This window comes from Falco biarmicus, chromosome 4 (genome assembly GCF_023638135.1).
Source record: "Falco biarmicus isolate bFalBia1 chromosome 4, bFalBia1.pri, whole genome shotgun sequence".
In the NCBI taxonomy this organism is placed as follows: domain Eukaryota; kingdom Metazoa; phylum Chordata; class Aves; order Falconiformes; family Falconidae; genus Falco; species Falco biarmicus.
In genome coordinates, this window is record NC_079291.1 from 110,892,347 (window position 1) to 110,917,092 (window position 24,746).

The 24,746-nt window shown below is 36.6% G+C and overlaps 1 protein-coding gene across 12 annotated transcripts in view; it reads right to left on the minus strand.

The window, feature by feature from the left end:
• Positions 1-5,363: 5,363 nt before the first annotated feature.
• ATP2B2 (ATPase plasma membrane Ca2+ transporting 2) overlaps positions 5,364-24,746 on the minus strand; it is a 432,089-nt gene continuing 412,706 nt past the window's right edge. For 8 of the 12 annotated variants that reach the window (XM_056337586.1, XM_056337596.1, XM_056337590.1 and 5 more), the window contains one exon: positions 5,364-8,913. In XM_056337586.1, the coding sequence (XP_056193561.1) occupies positions 8,602-8,913 (312 nt within the window). In that variant the 3' untranslated portion in view covers positions 5,364-8,601. Of the gene's footprint in view, positions 8,914-13,314; positions 13,374-19,581; positions 19,754-24,746 lie in introns of all 12 variants that reach the window. The other 4 variants (XM_056337592.1, XM_056337594.1, XM_056337595.1 and 1 more) reach the window with 2 other exon arrangements.

Here is a 24,746-nt window from a genome sequence, read left to right on the forward strand (position 1 = left end):
CTGACCTTCAATTTTTGGTTTTGATACTCATTATTCCTGCAAATCAGATAAATCTATGATAGTAGTAGAAGTAATACAGCTCTGAGGTTTGATTTTAATAACTGCTTAGATACATTATACTTGCTGGATACCTAGTGCTTCAGCAGAACAGGGCTTTCAAGATTTCCTTTTTGCACCTGCTTGTTTTGTTGGTTTGCAAATGCCAACAGTTCCTCTCATCGCAAAATTTCAAACACTTGTATTTTTTGGCTTAGCCTGTAATTGAACTTCAGCCAACTTAAGTCATGAAAAAGTATGAACGTTTTTACTGTGTTGAAATTATCTTGATCAGTGTTTGAGCTTTAGTGGCTTTGAAATAACGCAGGACTTTTTTTGAGAGGACAGTTGTTTAAACCAGTGGAAAAATTTGCTTTTTAATTTTGCAAGCTTAATAACCATAGTAAAACTGTATGTGTTGCAAGGGAGGACATTCTAGTTTCATTCTTGGTTCGGTATGCCTGCCTGCATGTAGTCTTTGAAATTATAAAGTCTGTGAAGATGTTATTAAAAAAGACTTCTCAGAAATGAAAAAAGGGCAAGAGACCGATCTTTTCAATAAAATTAATTTTCAAATAAAGCATACAGAGTTTTGATTTCTTTTTTCTTAAAACAGACTTGCATATTATTTTAGGAATTTTGTAATTATTTACTAAAATGATCTTAACCGAAATTTTTTCAAAGCATTCTTCAGGTGACATTTTCAAAGCTCATTTTCATAGGGCCATAGTAATGAGAACAAATGGGGAGAGCTATACTGACTGCTTTGCCATTTGGACACCGTTTTGTTGCAGCCTCAGGAACACACTCAGTATTTTGTTAAAGCTGCCACCTTAGTAAAAGCAGGATTTCTTCTCTTCTCCTTTGTGATAATGCCTGGAAAGCAGCAACACCAAAAGCAGGTGTTTTCTGAGCCCAGGATAATTCAACAACTAGTTGCTGTTTTCTAAAATCAGGCTCGATTTTTTTCTACTTTGATAACATTTTTTGAATGATGTTTTGTGGAGCTGATTTATAAGAAGAGATCATTCAGTATGAAGTTTAACTACCTGAGTTCCCTACCCAATCTCAGATTGCTGGGGAACCTAGAGAATGTTTCTTTTGAATTTTTTTATAAAGACATGGTTTGTACAATGTAGCATGTGCATTACGTGAACAAAGGAATCTCAAACTGTAACTACAGTTTCATTCCATTTCAGGATTCAAGAATACAAATTGAACATTTAAGTATGGTGAGTCTGCTGGGGTTCTCTATTGATAAAGAATGTAAATCTTAAGCAACTCTTTTATTGACTATAACTAGGCAGCAAAGCATTCCTGTAATGTGAGGTAATCCAAAGTTGTATCAGAAGATTTGTATCAGCTATTATTTTTAGTGCCTGGTGTTTGAAGGGATGGCAGATTTCCACTCTGCTCTATTAGCTCACTATTTGCGTAAGGATGCTCTGCCAGTGGCAAATCGTAGATCAGCCTGCAAATTTTCAGGAACAAAACGTACTGGCAGCATCAGACAGGCAGGAACACTGAGGAGACAAAGTGCTTTGTCATCATCAGGTAGTGCTTCTCTCCTTAAACAGGGAAATGAAAAGCAAGGCAACTGAACCGACCCTACAGCACACTCAACCCATGTGATTGATCTCTGTGTTTTCTCATACAGTGAAAATACAATTATATACAGGAGTCATGGGGTACAGGTGGCTATTGACATTAATACAAGGCAATAGATAAAAAGACATATTTCACTAAGACCATTTTTATCACCTCAGGCTTAGAGGTTATAGCACAGAAGATGTAATAGAAAAATACTGTAAATATCCAAATCTCTCACAAGTGGAGAAAATAGGATAATAAAACCAACTAGAATTGATTTTAATTCTTGATGGTAGATTCAACTCCACCCAAAAGGTACATGTGTGATCAGACATGGCTTCCCTAGGCACAGCCAATGTCGTACATCCTACAGCTCTGTAAAGAAATCACGTCTCCCCAGCCTTGCTCGTACTTCCAGCAAGAACGTCCATTCGTGTGAAGTGTGCTGGTGTTCCCTCAGCTGTAAGCATCTGTCTGGCCGAAAATCACCCTGCCCTTCAGCAGCCACTGAGCAGATGTTTGTGACTCTGCAGTTCTGCTTCTGAAACCATAATTCTCTATGATAGCCTTGGTACCTTAGCAGTAAGACAGAATGACAATTAAAAAGCACTGAATGCTCTGTCGTGGGGGGATGGGGAGCTCTAGAGGCAGCTGTTCAGCCCACTTTGTTGTAAGCTTGGTAGAACAGCCATTTTAATCGAAAATAATTATGGCTTGATTCTCTGATGGGCTGTTGCTGCTGTTGTCTCTGCCCCAGCATTAGCCCCCACCAAATCCTATGGTGGGACCAGTCATGGAACTGGCAAGAAAACAACCCAAATTCTCCAGCACCAATAACAAAAAATGTAGATGACCAGCCTATTCTAGACTATGTAACTACATAACCACTGGTGCTGGCCCACCAAAGAGTGCATGATGCTTTTCGGTAGAACAGCCAGTTGGTCACAGGCAGCAATGCAATAGTGTCAGGCATTTGGCACGTTCACTTGTGACAGAAAGCATCCGTTCGGTCGAGTTACTTCCCACAGGTCAAGCACTACTTATGTACACAATGGCAGGCAGCCATCTTCTGTAATTCCTTGAATCTTTGTCTCTTTTATAGAAGAATCTCAAACATTGGTCAAATTAACAATTATAATTAATTATACCTATGAAAGCAAGCATAAGAAAGATTTCCTAGTTGACATGCTTTAATGAGGCAGTATTGGTAACTTATTCACGTGATTTCTCATCAAATAATGCTTATGTTTTTCTTCAACCTTTGTAAAAAGTAATTTAAAATGCCTCTCACCAAACTTGAATCTTGACTCTAAAATAATTTGAAATAATCCACTGATGAAAGCACTGGGCTTTACAAATACATAGAGCGTCATCTTAAACAGGTGCTGTAAATATTCTATAAAGTTTTTTTAAGAAAGCTAGATAATCTTTTTTTTTTTTTTTTTTAATTTTTGCAATTGTAGACTATCTTGTAAAAATTAAAGTAGTTCATTGCCTGCGCACTAAGACTACTTGGACCAGTTCAACTCCTAACGATTCCTAAATGCACACACACAAGGGGGAGAGGGAGGCGCTTTATAATTTAATTGAAAAGTGAACAAATCCATCACAGACAGAATCGAGTCCCTTACTCGATTTAACACATCAGTGGGTACCAGGCAAACATAGTCTCCCAGACACACAGATAATCAGTTTATTTGAACACATGGGAGAAAATGTTTGTTGTAAATATTTCCTTTGATTTGTGTTTTTCAACATTCTGCCTTGTTTAACAAATAAGTTGTTTAATCATACTTCTCTTCAGTTTCCATCAGGTTAGATCAGAATATGCCTGTTAATACCTGTTCGTAAAAAGAAAAACAAAATCAGACACTTCTCTGTCTTACTCAGTACCTCCTACATCAACGTGTAGGTGAACAAAACTGAGCACTACCTAAACAGATTTAATGTACTGATCAAATCAGAAATATGGATTTAGAGTTTATCATCTGGGGGAATTTACATGTGGACCCTAGTCTGGATCTAGGCCATGAAAAAGAATTTTTAATGTGCTTTCACTGCTGCAGGAATATAGACATAAACAGGGAATGTCTACGGCTTACCTTTTTGTGGCTCCTCAAAAGCAACTACAATAACCCTGCAAAACCAACAGGAAATCTTCAGTGTTGAACCCCGGTCCACTCACAGCCTCTGTAAGTAGTGCGCTACTACGCTGAAGTAAAGCAATACTACAACTGTGTCATTTATTTTCATATCATAGACTAGCAGAAAAAAAATGAAATTGGAAGGAGATGCTGGAGCTCATCTGCTTCTGGTCAGGGAGACATCAGGTCCGGGGTAACAGCTAAGCAAGAGCTTTGTAAATCAGCGTTTTCCAGCTAGAGGCCTAGACCTCACTTTGGGAACCTCAGCCTACCCACGAATTCGGACTTCAGCTGGAAAAGGCTGGTAGACAGAGAATACGATTTGAGTGTCTCTTGTATCAGAACTCCATGCCTAGACCAAGCCAATAATACACAATTTGGATTTTATTTTATTTCCGTACACAGCGAACTATATGTGCACCTGCATTTTCTTCCTCTTTCTCCCAACTTTTTTACCTCTCCTTCATTCACATTCATCAAAGCAGAAAAGTTTAATTCCAAAGTAGTTGTAAGGCTCAATTAAGCCAAGAAATCTGCTAATAACTGTTTTCTGTAGGGGTTTTCTTGAATTTACTGTGTTGAATACATTTGTATTTACTGGTAACTCTTCTCCCAATGTGGTACTATGTCACTGTAGTTTTGGCCACTATCAGATATTTCTTGTCACACAGAATTTGGAGGTAAAAGCTTGAAATCTCGGTAAGAAGACAGGAAGATCTGTAATTTGAAGCATTGTACCTTTAAAAAAGAGATTATATGACAGTTACTCACCTCACACCTTGTGTGAGAAGTTCAACCTAGTATGTCTGTTAGCTAACTTCTCAACCTTGCTGTTGCTAGTGCAATACTACCGTACACTCAGCAGCTGTATTGCACCTTATGGAACAACTGCATCAGTCTAAGCTGAAAAAAAAAAAAAAAAAAAAAAAAGGAACTTCTGGGCTGAGGGTCTGAGCACCAGAATGGGAATTCCCTGATTTTTCCCTGGCACTGCCTATGTACAGTTTTTAAGGTTTTAAGTGACAGGACATGAGTCCTAGGCTGAACTCCCCAGTTCTAGAAAGTTTCAACAATCATTTTCCTGATTGTAAGAGACAGGGGAAGAGATGAAAAGATGTATATAAATGGAGGGATACATCCTATGGACATATGTTTGTTATCTGATCGCATGTAAAGTGATAGGAAAAGAGACTTCAAAGTCTATTGGTGTTAGGACCAAGATTAAACAAATTGTTTCATATGCAAATTCACAGGGGCTTCATCCATTTTACTTATTCTGTTCTTAGTGATTTCAGCTGACTTCACTGCAGAATTCCCACCAGCCATTCCCACCACCGTGCACCATCACAGCATGGACCAAGTTACCTTCCTGGGCATCACACAGACCCGAAGCAGCCAGGAATTAAAAGCCCTCTGGGCTGACTGACTCATTTCTGGGTGTAAGGAGAGTGTAACCACTGACAGGTGAGCAGGCTTCTTACTGCCAATCCAGAAGATTTACATACACCTTGACATTAAAATATCCCAGTGGGAATCCAGAGCTAGATCTAATGACTTCAGGTGAAAAGAAAGAAAGCTGTTGCATTCAGACCATTATTGTTCATGCTGCTTTGTGAATTTATTTCTTTAAATTTTCCACTTGTGCTCCTGCCAAGAGAGATCTATTAGACAGAAAGCAGCAAGAGTAAAACTTTATCATTTTGTTTCAAACTATAAAATAATTTACATCACATATTTTACTTACTTTTGTCTTTTTTTTTTTTTTTTTTGAAACCACAAACATTCCAGCATCACACTGTAGGAATAAGAATAACAATAGAAAGCATAACCTTTTGCATAGTATTAAATGAACAGACAGAGTAAGTTCTTTATTTACAATTATTGTCTAGATAAAAAAATTCATAAAAACAGATGAATGAACATATATTAATAACCCCTAGTGGGATGGATTGCCAATGTACCACTGTATTGTTGTCCACAAATCTCATGCTGCTAAGTACAGTACGTAGAGAGCGAGCATTTATATATTGCAGGGAATTTTAACAAACTGATCATTTTGGGTTTTGATCCATTGTTCCCATCACAGAGAGGTCAAGCAATAAAAGAAAGGAATTGTGATGCACGACTTGTAGTTGAAAGGTCATAGCTATTCTGCTTTAAAAAAAAAATGTCTATCATTTATCATATACATAAAGCACAGTCTCTGCTCACAAAAGCCCAAGTTTTCTATGCATCTCAGTTTATATATGTTTTACTATATATACACAGAATGCAGTGTTCATTTTCTTAACAGTTTTCAAGTCTGCAAATGGTACCTTAGGGAGGGGTAATCCTACAGGAAATTTTTTAAAAAAATGAAACCAAGAAAACATATGAAGAGCGTTTGAAAATAAAAAGGCAAACAGTCAGTGTTAAGATGCTGAAAATAAATTGTTCCAGTATTAATCGCTTCTGTAGATGTTCAAGTCCAAAGCTAGAGGCTTCCCTGTAAATAGATAACACTTTTTTTTCTTCCGAATACAATATCCCAAATAGGCCATAGAAACCCAATACATGTTATACAAAGGTTAATCACCATATTTACAAAGCGAACAATCCTGACTGAGTTTCAATCACTTTGTTGCTAGGAGTTAGCTAAAATAATTATATTTTCATGCTAGCTTTTTACTGTTAAGAAACGGGTCACACTATCTGTTGAAAAGAGAGCTGTATATGCCTTCAAAGACCTGTCCCGCTGTGCAGTGAAAAGTTTGGATCAGATAACGAACTAAGAGTTTGAGCCAAAAAACATTCAAGCTTCTACCCAAAGTCCGGAAGCTGGCAATTAGAGCTTTACCTGGCTGAATAGTCTTGATGCACCCTGAAAACCTTTTAGCCAGTTCAGTCTGCAGTTTGGCCATGAGTCTAATCTTGTTTTGGAGAGTTCTGGCTTGGTTTAGTTCTCGTGACTGCAGAGATGCACCACTTTATGAGCCAACTTTAAGACAACCAGTAATACCTTAACAAATCAATTTATCAAGCTAGTTTGAGAGTGTTTTTCAACACATCTGGCATAATCAATTGTGTAATTCAAAATGTCTTTTGCACTGTACAGTTATGGAAAAGATCGTATGCTGAAAAGTCTCCAAGCAAACTTTATATTAAATACAAAAAATATTTATGAAAAATCTGTGATCCACAAAGTGCTTAGCATTCAAGTGGTTGACATAGCAATTATATAAGATCATAAACTTTAAGTTACCAGGGCTGTTACCATCTTGAAAAATATTTTTCACCCTCCATACTGCAGGTTTTCAAAATAGCTTTCTTCGTAGAAAGCTCAAGGTAAAATAACGCCTTACTGTGTTACAGTATACCTTGTGACTACAGGAAGACAAGCTTGGTTTTAAAAAAAAAAGTATCACACGAAGCACATCTCAATATACAATTAATAAAGTTTCATTCAGACCTAATAGAGCAGAAATTATATTTTTCTTTAAAATAAAAGTAAAAATCAAAGCAACAACCTACAGTGATTTTCATCCAAAATGCCAACAGCCCATACTTTGCAAGTAATAAGGAAATAAATGCCTAAATTACTAACTGAAAAGGTTTAACACAATATATCACAATATTTTAACATTATTTTTATCTCCATATAGACAAACCAAATATAACTTATTTTAAATTATATTTATAACTCATATAATATCTGTCAAAATATTTTTGGAAGCCATTGCCATATGTTTAAAGAATGAAATAGCCTCCAATATTGTACGTTGCACCAAAACAAATTCGAGCAGATTATCGGAGAGGGGGGGGGAAAAAAAAAGAGAGAACCTGATCATTTTGATTTTTATTTGAAACAAAGGAAGCCTGTTTTACCTCCCTGTATATAGGATCACAATGCTACATCCAATGTGTTATATTTTGGCTTCTTTTGTTATTTACTAGCAGTATCTACATTATTTAACAAAACAAAACAAAACAAAAAAATCAGGCAGAAATCAGAACACGGTTGTAATAAAATATCCAGGGTGCGATATTACAGACATTTTCAATGAGCTGAGCTGAGCCATTTTTATACTACTTCGGCAGGAAGTGCTTTCTTAACCCTACAAATAGTTAAGGATATTATCTACAGGTTTGTAAACAAATTACATTCTTTTTTAGGACATAAATAAGTTAAAATAGTCAGAGCAATTTGAGCAGAAACAAGGCAACATGCCAACAAAGAAACTTTATATATATATAACTATATATATATAGATAGATATATACATATATATAATTAATTATGTATATACTTATATGTATATATCTCTATATATAGTCTCATAAATGTTTAAGTTCCTCTGTCCAACTGGTGCAAATCTACTGTGCAAGTTAAGCTTTGCAACTTCAAAAAAGTTATTTAAATTAATCTATACAATTGAGTCCATGCCACACAAGCATTTCAAAAAACTCACAGACCAGTGAATTGGATAAATAGCCTCAGAAAGAAGTCCTCTGCAGTTCCTGCTTAAGGAGGAAAAAAAAAAGAAATCAAAAGAAACAAAAAGAGAGAAAGAAGGGCCAGAAGTGTACAGTACATTCATGCAGGAGGATTTTTTTTTGTTTGCTTTTGTTTTTCTGAAAGGGAACAAGGGGGGGTATGTAAATCAGCCATTCATTCTTTCCCCAAAACCATTGTGATCAACAATTCATTCACTTGTCTCAGAGTGAATAAGAGTTCAAACAGCTTTTCAGCCAGCAATGTTTTTAATATATATATTTATATATTTCGGTTGCTGTGGGTTTTTTATTTTATTTTATTTTAATTTATATTTTTTTTTTGCAGTGACCTTTTCAGCTAAAGTGATGTCTCCAGGCTATGTATTGGGCTTCCTGGACTAGAAGAGGTAGCTGATTTACTTGTATCAGTTGTAAGATTTATTCCACTGTCGATAGCACTGTTGTTCTTGTTCAGCGAAGACGGTGGACTCGAGTTTTTCTTGAGAGCAGAGTCTTCTTCTAGGTCTGTGTCATCAATGAGTGGGATGTGGGGCTGGGAATCTTCTATCCTAAATTCAGGATGAGTCATAAAGTTGTGAATAGAGGTTCTAGATTCTGGTTTTTCTAAACCTTCATAGAGAGAGCTACGGAATGCCTTCACGACGCGGATCTGGGGGGAGAAAAGGAAAGAGGTGTCAGAGGTAGCCCTCTGGAAAGACAACACTGTGTTAGAGAATACTTTGTGAAAAATGTAGCATATGGTTAGGGCAGTGCAGGCAGCTGAAGTCCAAAGTCTCTGGATGTTATATGCATAAACGAGTGGCTCAGTTATGTGCATTTTGAATATCTGTATCAACTGCAATATTAAAATAAATCAAGTTTAAAGCCATCAAAGAACTGATGGGAAGTACTGGTTAAAGAAAGCGAACATCCACTCGTGTGGTACATCCCTAGTAAAAGACAAGCCATGTTAATTGTAATGCAAATGTAAAACCATGCATGTTGATAGTTTTGCAGTGAGTAAGTAGGAAGGCTTTTTTAATTAAAAAAGTCTCTTTCGTATTGTTAAAAAACCATTACACATAACATATCACACTTCACAAACAGAAAAGCACAGAACACAGACACAGTTGGATGGGTACGTATGAGACACACACAGGAGCCAAGTGTAAAAACTATAAGTAATATCAATGTTTTAAAGCAAAATCTAAATGAATGCAGCCAAGAGCACAAAAAGCCAAGCAGACGAAATACTAAGCATAATCATGCTACCACAGGGAAAAAAAAAATAAAAAATTCACAGTTACCACATGAACATAGATAACTTGCACACAACAACTACACTTGGAAGCCTGGATAATGTGAACATAGTATTGTTGAACCAACTTTTGTTTTTCCTTCATGCATATGTGAGGTAAACACTCGAGTATAGACCCACTGTTCTAGCCATTTAGTTTTAATATGTATAAAGCATGTAATCAAATAATGCATTGATTGTTGGGTTGAATTGAATGACATTGTTAAACAACGAGCTTTTTCATTTTCTGTGTCTCAGTTGCAAAACTGTATAGTTAAATGCTAAAAGCGACACAATTTATGCCATATATGCAGTCTTTGAACTAGGTCAGCTGACTTATGCCACGGTCAGTCCAATGTCATTAACCACCTGACAGTAAGAACACAGGTGAAAATAAACTACAAGACTCAGCCCATTAGACTGCCAGGGACAGTGCAAATAGCTTTGCCAGGAGGAAAGGAGAGGAACAGCGTGAGGAGCATTGCAGAGAGGGTCGCTGAGCCCTCTGTGGGTGGGCAAAGGGGGGAGGCTCTCTATGTTCCAGTGACCTACGAGTTCTGAAAAGAAGTGAAGGTTTGTGCTGACTTACTGCTGAAAAAAACGGTACTTTTTGGAAGGGGGTGGGAGGGCAGAGAGGATAAAACAGAATGGCAAAATGTGGTCTGTTGGCAAATGTTTTATGACTAAGTATGAGTTCAATCCTTCTACTTCCATGTAGTCCATGAGTGAATTTTTAGCATTTCGTATACGGGAGACCAAAACACAGGCAGAGGCAGAAAAGGTGCATGCAGGCATGGTGAAAGCTTCTCCACACACATTTGAAATGGTTTGCTGGGTGGCATGTATATCTTTTTACATGTAAAAAATATGCTGCACATAATTGGGTGGCCTAATACACCACTAAGTTCTTAAGCTTTATTTCCTCTTTAAATTGGCAGACTGCATTTTAGTAATGGCAGGGGCCCACAGTGTTACAGCTGAGGGATCTAGCTGATCCTGTGGTTGCAGTTGTCCAAGTTTTACAGGTCTTCAGCACTTTGGGGAAAGCGATTGACTTGTATTTTGATCTCTTTGACCTTTGTCTTTGTTTATGTTCTCTAGATTGGGGCATTCATCATCTTCCAAAAACCCTACTAGAAGAAGTATATCTTCAGATATGTGGCCTTCAGTCAGTGCAAATACTCTCCTTTCTCTCGATACGTACACGTGGGAACTGCTGGGCACAACACAGAAAGTAGCTCAGGTGGCTGCTTATGCTCAAACTAAGGGGACTGGAGTGGTACAAAGCGGCTTGTCCAGATCTTAGGATACTAGAAGATCTGAGGACGTTTGCAGAGGTGCAAGACAAAAAGAAGAGAAAAAGAAGAAATGTGACACCAGACAATCATATAGCGTACCTCTTCGACAGAGCACCTGGCATTCTAACCCAGGGTTTTATGAGAGCCAAGTGTCTTTGAATTGTCCTGTGCTATGTGATGGTTCTGTATAGTGAACACACGGGTAAAAGAGTCATTTGCGTTACTCAAGCTAGGATTTGAACTCATGGGGAAGAGGTGACATACTAATTCCCTCATCATCTATGCCTTTCTATCTTTTGTTTTAAAGTGCAAAGTAATTAGTCTCAACGATGAAAAAATAGTGTGGTTTGTCAAGGCAATCTTAAAAAAATGTTACTATTTGTCCTATTTTAAATCAGGGAACTTTTTGCAATATGCTTACTTTATAGTATGGGCTGATATGTTGACACTTTCTGCAAACCTACCTATTATTTCTACTATCTAAATCAAAGTAAGTCGTTCACTGCAGCTGTTTGCTGCATCAACTAACAAAATAATTTCATTCTCTTGAATACAGCCATTTCTTATTGCCAGTTCTATTTGCCAGCTGGATTCTCTGTAATAAAGGTAAAGTTTATTTTTACTTAAATAAAAAAGTTCACAATTTGATAGTATGCTTGAACAGATCCAACAGAATCTAGTTAAAGTAAAGCTTTTCTTCAAATTGCACAAACTGTATTTCAGCCTCTGTGGGTTAGCAATGGCTGAACTGATTTCAATTTATGAGGCTGCAAGTTGTGTTGTAGGGAAAGAATCTATATTGCATTTCATACCAAAATTTGGCACCTAATTTGCATTTAATACCAAGCTTTTAGTCAATTGAGCCAGCTGACTAACATCTTACCCAGCTGAGGGAAAACTACAGATTTAGGTTGTATTTGAAAGCTGGTTATGAAAACCTGCCCGACATGACCCGAATTTAGTGCTCTGCAGTGACGGCTTGAACTAGTGATCCACTGAAAGAAAACACGGCACTGACAGCTTTTGCTTCCATGTGTTTACACAACAATCTGAAGATATAACTGCAGAACATACAACCAGCCAGCAGTCATATCACTTGGCGTGACCTGAGGCAAGGTTTTGGCATGAACTGTTCAAGTCTTGCAAGAACATTTAGGTGTTACTGAAATAGCTTCTACTTGTTCATTGTGATTTTTACTAAAAATATTAACTTAGAACTAGTTCAGATCTGCTGATACCTAAAGCAGTTAATCTTCTGAATGCAGGGCCAAGCTTGGGCAAATCCCTAAATCTGAGAATACATACAGTTAGCTTTCTAATAAGTTTTCTTCACTAAGGAGCTGTAGAAAACAACCTTCTTAAAGTTTCTCTACAGTTTCAGAGATGATTCCATTCATTTTTCACTTTAGGAGAAACTCCCTTCCTAACTTTCAATTTTGCATATTTAGCTTAGCATTGAGAAGAAAATACTTTAGGGTTTTTTTAGTGTCACTCATTCAGTGACAGAATTTCCGCATTAAAATCTAATTTTAAATCTTCTTCATAGTCTCTCCCCCAATGTATCAAATTATTGCTTACAGGAACTAAATTTGCTTCTTTCATTAGGTTAGTGGAACCAAAGGTAGAGGGTTCATTGGCGATAAAGGTGGCGTTTCAATTTAGATATGATAATACTACCATATTTAAGCTAAGAACTGGAAAAATATTGTCTTCCCAGAGTTACATGGCCCAAGAGCAACCAATTCTTTTAGTGTGTGCTTAAGTTCCAGATTTGAACCATATAGCTGATGTAAAAATGTTTAGGAGCTGTGCTGAAACAAAGCCCAGGTTACTTTTTGAAGATAAAATAAAGCAGATGAACTTCATATAATGTTGCTATGGTTGTACAGCATGTAAAAGCAGGGACGTACCCACGATGGATAGAACCTAAAAAGTGCTGGTTTATTATGGACTATGTAGAGTTCATGTAATGGTATTTCTTTATGATACTGACAATGCCAAGGGAAGACAAACAGTGCAATACAGCTCCCTTTTCTCACAGTAATGGAGACAACAGAAAAAAAAAATAAATAATGAACTGCTTTTAAACAAAAGACTGTGGGGACAACACTTCAGGACATTTTTGACATTGCTATAAGTTTCCACTTCTTTCTTCTCTGTAGCTGTAATAGAAAAAACTCTTCAGTTTCGTCCCACCTTGAAAGTTAGATTTATTATACTGCATCAGGCAAGAAAAATAAAAGAAATAGAATTTTAGATACTACAGATTTTTCCCATCAGAATTAAAATATGAAGTTCAGAATCTCACCCCTGAGTACCACAATCTAGGCAAAATACACAAGGTCTGTTAAGCATCAACAGATGTCTTGTGGTTGGTAGTGTGTGGGCTTATACTCGAATGTTTACCTGGCTTCATATAAGCCAAGTATCTTGAGTTTGGTTCACATTCATTTCAGGCTCAAGGTTAAAGACTCACAACCTCTTTTTATTTCACTCTCTCCTGCTGAACCCTTTTGTCCAATGTTCTCTAGCCCTCTGGGAAAACAAACACATTTAATATTCAGACAGTAGAGAGTAGGGCACTGCAAAAGCAAATAAATTCAATACTGAAAGATCAGTAAGGTGATTAGTATAAAATTGTAAACAAGAGGTCAATTTTGCAAAGAGATGCCAACTCTTATGTGTAACTGATACTACTCTATATCAAGACTATAGCTATACAAAGGCAAATGAGTTTGGTCAAGTACTATTGCATATGTAAAGCTTTGAAATAGAAGGCATATCTTCAGTATATTTGGTTTAGGTTATTTTTGAATCCTCCCAGTTTTAGGTGAGTAGAATTAGATTAGGTATCCACGGGAGGAGATACTGCATGTATTGGAGTCACCTGTAAATGTTGTGGCTAGTATGTTCTGGAAGAAGTTGAGGGAAGTCAAAGATAAAATAAAAAAACCCAATAAATTTTAGTAAAATTATAATTTCTAGGTTTCTGCTTTAATGAGTGAAAGAGATGCATAACATTATCTGTTCTACTCTCCTTCTACATAAATATGCTGTAAATCCAGTAAGTGCTGCTAAAAAGTCAAACCACACGCAGCAAGAGGAAACAGAACCTACGTATTCTGCGAAATCCTCAGGCCTGAATCTCATTTCACAAAAGGTTCACGTGACTATTATTCCCCTGAATTTTAAAGCATGAGATCAGAACCATATGCAGGGCTTTCACTTTCCATTGCATATCTCCTTTATTATTATTGTTGCAAAACTATGGAGTCTGACATTTTTTGTGTCAAATTTGGGCAAGTTTAAATATATTATGCAACCCTTTGAAAGAATGTATTTCTGTTAGGAGTCTAAAGCTTCTTACTGTCCCAGACCTCCAGCTGAGGACTTGGTTTTATATTTAAGACTTCAAACCTAGTTAGCTTCCCTACAGGGAAGATATCAAGAAGTTGATTTTGATCTTGCATATCCAGCAGGATTGTGAATTCTTGGCTATAACCAGTAGGAACTCCTAAGCTCTAGTAGGATATCTCTGTCTCTAGTTTAATGATGTTCCCAAATAGTGCAATTTTTATAAACATGATTTTACATGTGGACTTTAAGTTCTGCTTGTTCCATTTCCTCATGTGATACTTGTACCATGTTGCCACAGAAAGCAACTGACATTTTCCCATTTGCCCTAAGGCTAGAGCACCCGCTTGACTTGGTCTGAATATGGATCATTAATGGACAGCAATCTTTGCCTTAACATTTATCAAAACAGAGGATTTTTTTAAGTTGTTCTTATTTTTCTTCATGAGAAATTTTGACCCAAACTTAAGATTTTATCATAAGTTTTAGCTGTAAAGTCTGTCCACCTGAATGATGATTACATTTATAGGAAACTAAAAATGTAAGATATACAAAAAAAGAAAAAGCTGCTCGAAAAGTAAATATTTTTTTCTTGATACAAAAGAATCTGATTTTCATATAGAACAGATTACAAGTGGTTAAACTAAGCTCTTTATAATTATCTATTGGTAAATGGACTGTAATAAGCACTAGAATTAGGCTCGCTGAAGGTCTTACATTAGTTTGACACAATCTGCAGATGCTTGTGCCCTTGTGCCACTCCGAAGAAAATGTTGCATGTATAAAGCTTCTACCTAGAAATGCCAGTTTCTTAGCAAGTCTGGAATTTCAACTATTTTTTCAGTTAAAGGGAGAATGCAAAAAAGTTGTCTTTCCATGCAAATTACTGCCAATTTTGAAGATTGTAACCCCCTCCAAGAAGTGAACCAGGGCAAAAATACAGCCTTAGGGGTGCTATGCTCTTCTTTTGCTTGAAAACACTTTCTAAAAACCAACCAACCAATGAACAACATCAAAAAAAAAAAAAACAACCAAAAACCTTCAGAAATCTGTATGATGGACAAATGCTACTGAGAATATTTCATGATTTCTAGTAGGATTTTAATTGGCTGCTATAAAATTTGGAGTCATCATTGTGTATTTTTTGCTGTGTCATCCTTACAAGTGGCTTGTTTGAGGCCATTGTTGCTAGGGTTAATACAATAAAAAGTTGTGATTCCATGAAGCATTCACTTCTAAAAATCTCAGTCAAAAATGACAGACCTCAACAGAACAAAGGAAAAGGAACTTGCAAGTAAAGAATCAACAACAGATTCACCATCTGGGGGGCTGCCTTTTGGTGGGTTTTTTTTGGTTTGTTTCATTTGGTTTTCTTTTGTATGTTTGTTGCTCCCCCAATGTTTTCTACATTTAACAATATTTTTTAATTATAACCTTTTATGAAAGAAAGGAGTTCTTTTATAAGGGGCCTGCAGTTTCTGGCTGCTTCCACTTAGGAATAGTATTAACTATATATGAGAATGAGGGGAAGGAGGAAGAGTAAGTACAAGGGAATATTAAATGTGCATCTTTCTTGGAAAATTTACAGCCATGTTCTTTTGAAGTGCTACATACTGATAATACAAGCAACATCTGAGAACCAGATATAAATAGATTAGGATAAAGAATAACTTGTTTACTTTGTGTACAGTTAGATGTACTCAGCCTCTACCTAATTAAGCAATGTCGTAGCAAAGGCTTTAAGCATATACTTAATTTTAAGCACAAGCCAACATTTTGTTTTCCTAATTCTGAGCTTCAAAAATAAAAAAGATGCTCCATTGCCCCACTGTATCTGATTTTGTTTTCCCAAAATAAAATGGAGAAAGAAATGCATATAAAATAAATATCCACTGGGTGGTGGGACAGCCCTGTATCTAAACCCACTTTTAACTCTGCAGTGTAACAGCTTTCCAGTGATGGAAGATTGTGTGTGTATATGTGTGTCTATATGTATAGGTGCTCAAGCACAACAGGATAAAACCTAAGAACTTGGCCAAGACCATATTGCAGACAAAGCCTTATTTTTCTGTATGTTTTAAAAATTTTCTGTAGCTTAAATGTGTGCATATTAAACACATATGCATTTAAACAAATTTTCTACTTTTCTCAGAGAATATAAAATTCCAGTTTTCAATTTGCAGAATTTTCCCTATGTTTACTTACAGCTGCAACGTTTTTCAAAAGAGGTAACAGACTAATAATACGGACCTCATTGTTATCAATTCATGCTGACATGCATAGGTTTGTAATTTGTTATTGGCAAAAACACCACGACAGCTAAAAATTATCACTAGGGAAACTTTAGTACTGTAGAAAGTATTCCTTAGTATAAATTGCTTTTAATTAAGGTATTCCACAACTCTATGAAAGATCTGAATGTGCCATATTTATGAACAGCTGAAAATTTGGGGTAGTAACTTACTAATCTGTTCCACAAACTGCTTTAGATGTGGCTGCATTTGACAGGTAGATTTCTTTTTAAGTGTGCACTAACCTTTGAATCAAACATTAGTCTGCCCAAAAATACTAGAAAAAATACTTTCTTTCTAAAAATTCCAAAATGTTATTATGAATCTGCAAAAAAAAATATAATCTCACAGATTGGTGAGGTGTTACAATGAACTATTTATTAAAAAGCTATACAATTAGCAAAGAACTGCATAAATGCTCTATTAAATTAGACTTACATATTCTTATTGATAGAGCATCATGTGATTCTCATATTTTTTATTAGGTATTGATATCAGAACCTCTGCATTTTGGGCACCCAAAATGACACCTGAAATATCCTGATTGTTTCAACATGCTGAGCACCATTTCTTTGAAAATAAACCTCCCTGACAGTATCTCATATTGGGACCTTTCAAGGATTAGACCCTTTTGTCTTTGCTATACCCTCAAGATTTCCCCTTGATATTTCCCAGGATATATCTAAATTATCAGTATTTTTAAGATTCTTGAAGGGAGGCAAAGGCTTCAAAAGCAGAAGTGTGATTATCTCATTATTCCCTTGCCCCACATAGGAGGAAGGTAATGATTTAGAGTTTAATTCATTCTGAGCAACTAAGAGGAAAAAAGTCAGTCCTGCCCAACCACATACATTTTAAGCAATGAGCTGAAAAGCAGACCTAGGTGTGCATTTTGCAACTGCAATTTTCTCAGAAAGTGCTGCCAATTCACAAAAACATACCCTGTTTCTATGAAATTTGGATTAGGAAAGGTTTTCCAGGTTCTGGAAGATCAACAACCAACTGTAAATATGCAACTTAAAAATAAAACCCACTTCTTTTTCCTTTGGTTTTTCACTGTCATTCATTAGCTTTGCATCATTGTATTAATGAATCAAAACTTTCCCTAAGGGTTATAATTCAAAGCACACAGTGGTTTGATATTAAACAGACATTATATTGTGGTAATAAAATACTAACAGTCCAGAGGAACCACTTTAAAAGGCCTAATCTCTGAATGTCCTCTGCAACAGAGATACATATCTCCGGGTAGTTTAACGAATCAATCGTCCGTTTTTTATTTTGCTGAGTAAATGTGGCCATAACCGATGAGTTCTGTAGACCTCGTTTATTTCTCCAAATAAAAAAAGATACGTCAAAACCTAGCAGATTATGCTGTCTCCTATTAATTAACTTCAGCCCATAACCTAGTAAGGCCTTTGTCAAGACACAAGACTATTCAATTCTTAGTCACTTTGGAGTGAAGAGAGGAAAGATAAATTGTCTCTTTTAATTTTATTAGATCTATCCTTTCAGGCTGCTGCCTACAGGATGTCAGTGAAACATTTCCCACAGCAGAGTGAGCTGCTGTCTGTTTTCTGCTCCAGTGTAGAAATGCTATCATGGAAATCGTTCCCTGGATGAAAGGCTGGTTTCTGTGTCGTGCTTTGTGTCCTGCTCAGTGTGCAACTGAGGGGACTTGGGCTCCGAGTTCTGTGAAGCAGGTTCCAGTGCCCGTGGCACAGCAGGGGTACGCAGCTCAGTGGCTTTGCCTCTCTTGATCATGCTGCTGCCCCAAAATGGTTGGTTCTGCAGGCGTAAAAGCCAGCAGGCCAAGTGGCCCGAGAAAAGACAGGAAAAGATACAAATTTTCTCCAAGAAGCAAATGTTGAAGTTGGAACCTTCATGGCTCCTTGGGTTCCTAGCAAAAGCAAAGTTTCTCCTTTGACCTTTAATTCCAACAAAACTTCTAATGCATGTCTAAATGCTCAATGTTCAGATATTGAGGGGGGTTGCACTCAAACTGAATGGAAAGGTCAAACTTCCATCTTTTCTGCAGGTGCTCTAAAACTTTACTTCCTTCCTTTGTCTGGCTTCCCTCTCTCTGTTGGCCAGACAGACGAGACTGGCTTCTTCTCTGTTCACCCAACTTTTCACTAAAACTTCAGCAAGGAATATACCGCAATATTTTGTAAAGTAACAAGCTTGTAAACTGTGTTCTATAAATTTTAATACTCTTAAACGCTAGCTATGCTGTAAAACAGAATAGCTACTTGCAGGCCTGAATAAATAAAACTATGAAAACAAAGATTTGTGAGTCCCTGAGCAACTGGAATTTTACTGTTAGTGAAGCAGCCCTTTTTGAGTAGCCACTTCCAAGTTGTTACTCACTTCACTACCTGTTTAATAGATGCTTTGCTTGCACATAAAAGCAAGCTGTCAGCCTCACGATGTCAGTGTTTAGAAACTGGCTTCTTCTAACAAAGAAATCTGTTACCACATTTATTTTGTTCTTTTGGCGCTATCCTTTAACTTGTCTAGTTCCCTCCTCCATTAATGCTTACCTCCCAGTGAATGTAGAGATAACAAATCTATTCTTCCATAATTTATGTAAATCTTAATCCCTTAGCCTTGCATCATAAACTACATTCTCTTTCCTTGTTCCTTCCTGTACCTGTGCGAGAGTACATCTCTCTTAGACATGAGTGACCTATATTACAGAGTCTTCCACATGGAACGATCTTTTATCCGTCAAGCTGTATTGCTTAATATAAGATATTTGTAAAATCATTTAGAGTATATAATTTATAAGCAGTATGAATTGTGCCCAATGAGATTGAGAAAAAATGACACCAAAGCCTCAAATAAAATCAAAATCTCCATACACGGGATAAAAAAATGTCTAGAAATTCCTGTCCTAACAGGAAGTTAAGAAAACTTGCAACGAATCATGGAGAGTATCTACTGTACACAAAGTAATCATGTTATGTGTTCCTGGGGATGGCAATCTAATAAACATAACAGGACAACATGGGAGAGGGCAAAGTAGCTTAGTCTGAAGTGACTGCTACGTAAGTTGGCATCTCTGTAGGTCTGATGCATTAAGAATACACACTCACGCCCAGCCGCAGCAGCAGATGTGCTGGTAGGAGAGGAAAGAGCATTGGATAACGATACGTGACTAGGGCTAGAAATATTGGTTACATCCTGGGTCTGGCTTGTGACGGAGGACTGTCTCCTTAGAGCCCCCTGAAAGGAAGTGCCACTCTTGAAAGTATTGACTACTTCGATCTGTAATGGAGGAAAGAATGAGACAGGTTGCTTAAAGTATGGATACAGTTGCATAACTGACAGGAATAATAATGAAAAACAATAAATAACCGTGCACACAGTTTTACTTCAAAGGGAATCAATACTTTTAAGTGTTCTTAGATATGAAATGATCCAAATTTTCTGCCTGGATAAAATGAAACAGCTCCATAGAGGCAGTGGAACTGCATCAGTTTAAACAACTAGAAGATTTGAAATGACAATCTTTAAAATTTAAATGATTTTGTTTATATGTAAATAAAGTAAATCAAACTGGAATACTTGATACAACTAATCTCCGCTTTTTTCCTACAGAGGATAAAATTACTTTGTTATTGCTCTCTAGGTATTCTTCCAGAGGGAAGAAAATCCAGTCACTTAATTGGAATTTGGGGGGGTGGGGACGACACCTCATCGAATCAAAAAAGCCTTTAAAATACTCTAAATACGACTCCATTTTGTCTACAAAACCAGGGTTGTCAGAATACTAGCTTGATAAAATAGAAAGCATTCCAATATGTTATCTGACTTTTTCTATAATTAGTTTGTATAAAGTAAATACAGTGATAATGAATATTAGTCTTTTATAACTATATATTTTAAAAGATTCCTACTTTATACAGAGCAGTTGAAATCACACAGAAAATCACGTGGAACTGGATTAACTATTGCAGCAAATATTATTGCAATTTTCTACTTGTTACTTCCATATGTCTACAGTATGCACTGTTTGATATATCCATCCTGATCGCCCACCACAGAGGATGAGTTAAAAAAAAAAGAGCTGAATATTTCGAGGCATTCTTTGTCACCAGTATAACCCAACAACAAGCAGACTCTGTGTACAAATGTAAAGTCAGGGATGGCAGCTGATAATATCAAGGAGAAAATATCATCTGCAAATCCCTACACACCAAAACGTACTCTTCGTTACATTAGTACAACCACGACATGACAAAGCAACAGCAGTAGTATCAGTTAGAAGAATTCAACCATTATTATTTGAAGTAACCCACTGTTTCCAGATTTGTATCTTGCAACCCAGATTTCTGAAGATACACAGCCTAGATAGTAGCTGGGAGAAGGTATAGTAGTATATTTATCATTTAAAACAGCACAAACCTTGGCATAAGCCCTCCTAAATTTTCCAAGTTGAAAGCACTATGGTAAATTGGCTGACATTTTCTGCTGTGCCCAGTCTTAGGAATAAACAAATTTGTATGGCTTCATCTTTAATAACATGGATGTATTCCCTCCCATTATTTTATCTTGGGACATTATTTTCCTGCACATTTTTTCTAGGAATAAGCATACCACAGCCAGCTGTAAAAGGGATCAAAGGTTACGGCTGTAAAATTTTCACACTGAACTTTTACTATACAAACGTGAAACAGCTGGTTTGTTCACTGACCCACTGTCTGAGAGTCCTGTTTACAACATGCTTTTCAATGTGCACACTCGTAACGTACAGTATTAAGCAGTCACCACAATGCTTTACAGCTTTGCTCTCAGGGTTTTCTGCAGCAGTCTAACTTTGAATTACATGTCCAATACAAATATCACAGTAAAAAAATACAATATAAGGTGATTAGCATATGCAACAGGGGTACATGTGAATCATTTCCTACGGTTCATATTGGCATTTAGGAAAAAAAACCATATGGCTCAAACTATTGGGTATATATGAAGGCATATTAAATACTCACCTGAAATGTTCACTGTACAAAAGCAGAATTAAATACAGATCTTGGGTTTTCATGATCTAACACAGGTGACAGAGCACTCTTCAAAAGAGACCATTCAAAAAAGATTTTAAAGACTCTTACTGAGAGCATGAAGTGCGTATCACTGTGAAAGACACAGATGATAAATCCTAAGCCAATGGGCATTTCTAGGCGTACAAGTGTCTTCCTAATAAACTGAAAGGGAAAACCTTCGTATAAGAATGAAAAGGTAAGGGAAGATCTGTACTTAATAGTTTCTCCAGAGAACGAGAATTACAGGCATGTAATTTACTTGTTCTCCTGAAGAAAGTAACTACAGATCTTCATGGATATGATTCACAGGGGGAGGATGACAACTTTTTCAGCATCTTTAAGGCTGAACATACAGGGCTGTGTTCTGCCTGAAGCCAAGAAAGAAGAGAAGAGCTTGGCCCAAAATTTTATCTTCCAAAACCAGAAAAAAATAAAGAAAGAGTTCATAGAAACAAATAATGCATTTTAAGTGAAGATGTAGTTTTTTAACTACAAAAGAATGCATTTATTTAGAACAAGTCAAGTTGCTAAAAAGAAGAAAGGAAATTATGTCATACATCATAGAAAGTCTGAAAAATTTCAAACAAAATATAGGATGCAATCATGTGTTGACTATAGGACTTCAAGTAGAGAAAAAACATACTGTCCTACATTTGAGGCTTATTTGTAAGGTTGGAATTTTTCACCTATCTCATTTTTCTGGATGTTCTACACTTGAGAAGATCCATAGTTTTAAGGTACACACAGCAAATAAAAATATCAGTGAGCAGTTTGAAAAAGAAAAAAAAGAACCTTGTACTAGCAGAATAGTTCTGGCACAACAAATATTTTTCTGATGTTTAACACAGAACAGACTTTCAGCAAGCATTTCTGTTCTCATTAACATTAACAGGACTGAAGTCTCAGGCACCTAATCTCCTACCAGGATGTTATTTAAAAACGAAACAAACAACCAACAACAACAACAAAAAAAAACACATTTCTGCATGAAATAAAACAGTTTTCATTCCACTTACACTGGGTTGTTGCAGTGTTTTCTATATTAGAAGCTATATGGAAAGCCAGAAATCGAGGTGCTAGTTTTTTACCTAACTTCAAAAGTACTTGCCAGGAGTAGCTTCCATTGCTACAGGGTTTGCACTGGTTTGAGAGAAAAGTTTAAACGCAGGAAAAGAAGGGAAAGAAAAGTACTCTATGTACTTTTTAGTATCTAAAGAGAAATTGTCCTTTTCCAGTAGCACCCGTCACCTGTATATTTTTGAGTTTTCGCTTTTATTCTAAGAATATTTATATACACTTATTTCCCACCTTAAGCAGATAAAGCAAACTGAATCATGGGATGAATGAAGCAGAGGAGGAAAGAATCAGGCCTGGTGGTGTAAAAATCTCTCCTGTAGCCTGGAAAGTTTTCAGATCCTCACACTTTGCATTTTTCCATACTCAAATGTGAGGCAAGTAGAATATTTTTTTGGTAGACAATTAAAAAAGATGCCATGAGTTTTGGTTGTTGCTCAGATTATGCAGTTTTGCCTGAAAGTGAACTTGCCGAACTTCACAAAGGCTACTAGATCTGTCAAGATAGCATGATCAGTCTTGTCTCTTCCTTCAGAATGAAGAATTTGTGAGAACTGCAGCAAAGACTTGGAAAAAAATGATGAAAACTAGCAGAGGTTGCAAAGTCCTGTCTTTGACACAACTTGAGACCACCTTTATATCTTTCTGAAAGTCGCATGACTAGGATGGGTCCTTTGTGAAACCTGCTGTGCCAGTGGGCTTCTGAGAGAGGACCCCGTCAGGAAACACTCTTCCATTCAGAGAAGGAGAACATGCATCCATCCAGAGAAGCCCTATAGTATATTGTTATGGCAACAAAATATCTAAATGAACAAAAGTAGGAAAAAAAACCCAATAAAATCAGAAGTAGATATCAAGTCTTTTTGACTTGGTTATGTGCATTTTTCACACACCTTTCTTTAGACTAAACTAATGCATGTCTTCACAGAAATACGTCTGACATTGCAATATGAAGAATCAACAGCGCTTTGAATCCTCTGTTTTGAAAGAGGGTGTGAAAAAGAGAAAGATATCTTTAGTACTGCAAAGGTTTTGTCAGTTTGGATGAGTTTTTATTGGAGCATTATAAGGAAGACCTCTCAGTTATCTGAAAAAAACCCCCACCAAACCCCACTAACGTGGAATCTTTATAACTGTCTTAGGACTGAAGGCTTTTGTTGAGTGCTGTGGCTATCTGTCCAACAATGACTGAATAGAAAATAAACAAAAATAATCTAACATACATCACAAGTGCATGATGGTAGAAACGGGTCTTGTTAGGATCTGAATGATCAATCCAGTTATGAGAGTCTAGAGTTTATTCCTAATCTTACTGTCATCCTGTTATATATATAAAGGGAGGGGATGCTCTACCTTCTTCTTCCGTATCTCCAGAAGTGCATTAGACATCAGAGGATTCTTGCAAATCCTCCAGCTCCCCAAGGATGCTACAGACATCCTCATCTTCTTCCATCAACTCTTCTTTAGCTGGCTTCCTGAGAAATGTAGTACAAGTGTATGAATTCATTTGGATGGGCCACAACACATAGAGCATCAAAATGCGCTCAACTCAAGGTCCATCCAACAGTGGATCTAATTTGACCTCTGTATAAATTCATCACTCTCCAGTGGATACCTTGGAACTATTTTTGAATCTGTTGGCCCATTTCCTTTTTTCATTATCATTCCACAGATGTGAAATGGATGTAAAAGTCAAAGTCACTGGATAAACAAAACGAGAAAAAAAAAATCACAGAGGCTTCTTGGCAGGAAAGAAATAACATATCCTACCGAAGATATTTCTACAACTAAGAGCAGAAAGGAAACTAAGAAGACGGATGTTAGCAAAGAAATGTAATTAATGTTCATTTTGTTTTAAAGAGTTTAAAAGAATAATTTATCTGTGAATTAAGTGGACAAAGATATGCAGAACTAAAAGCTACCTCTCAGACTAGAAAAAGAACTGAGAGAGTAATTTGCTTTTTTGTGCTCATAGTTGTTTACACTCACCACAACCAGAAAGACATCCTGACAGAAATGCCAACAGACAACACTCCTCCTACAGCCATCAGGAAGAAAAGAATGCACATTTAGAGGTCACCTTTTCATAGGGATCACCATTACCTGGGCACCTGCTTGTCACCTTTATACTGTGACAATTTGAA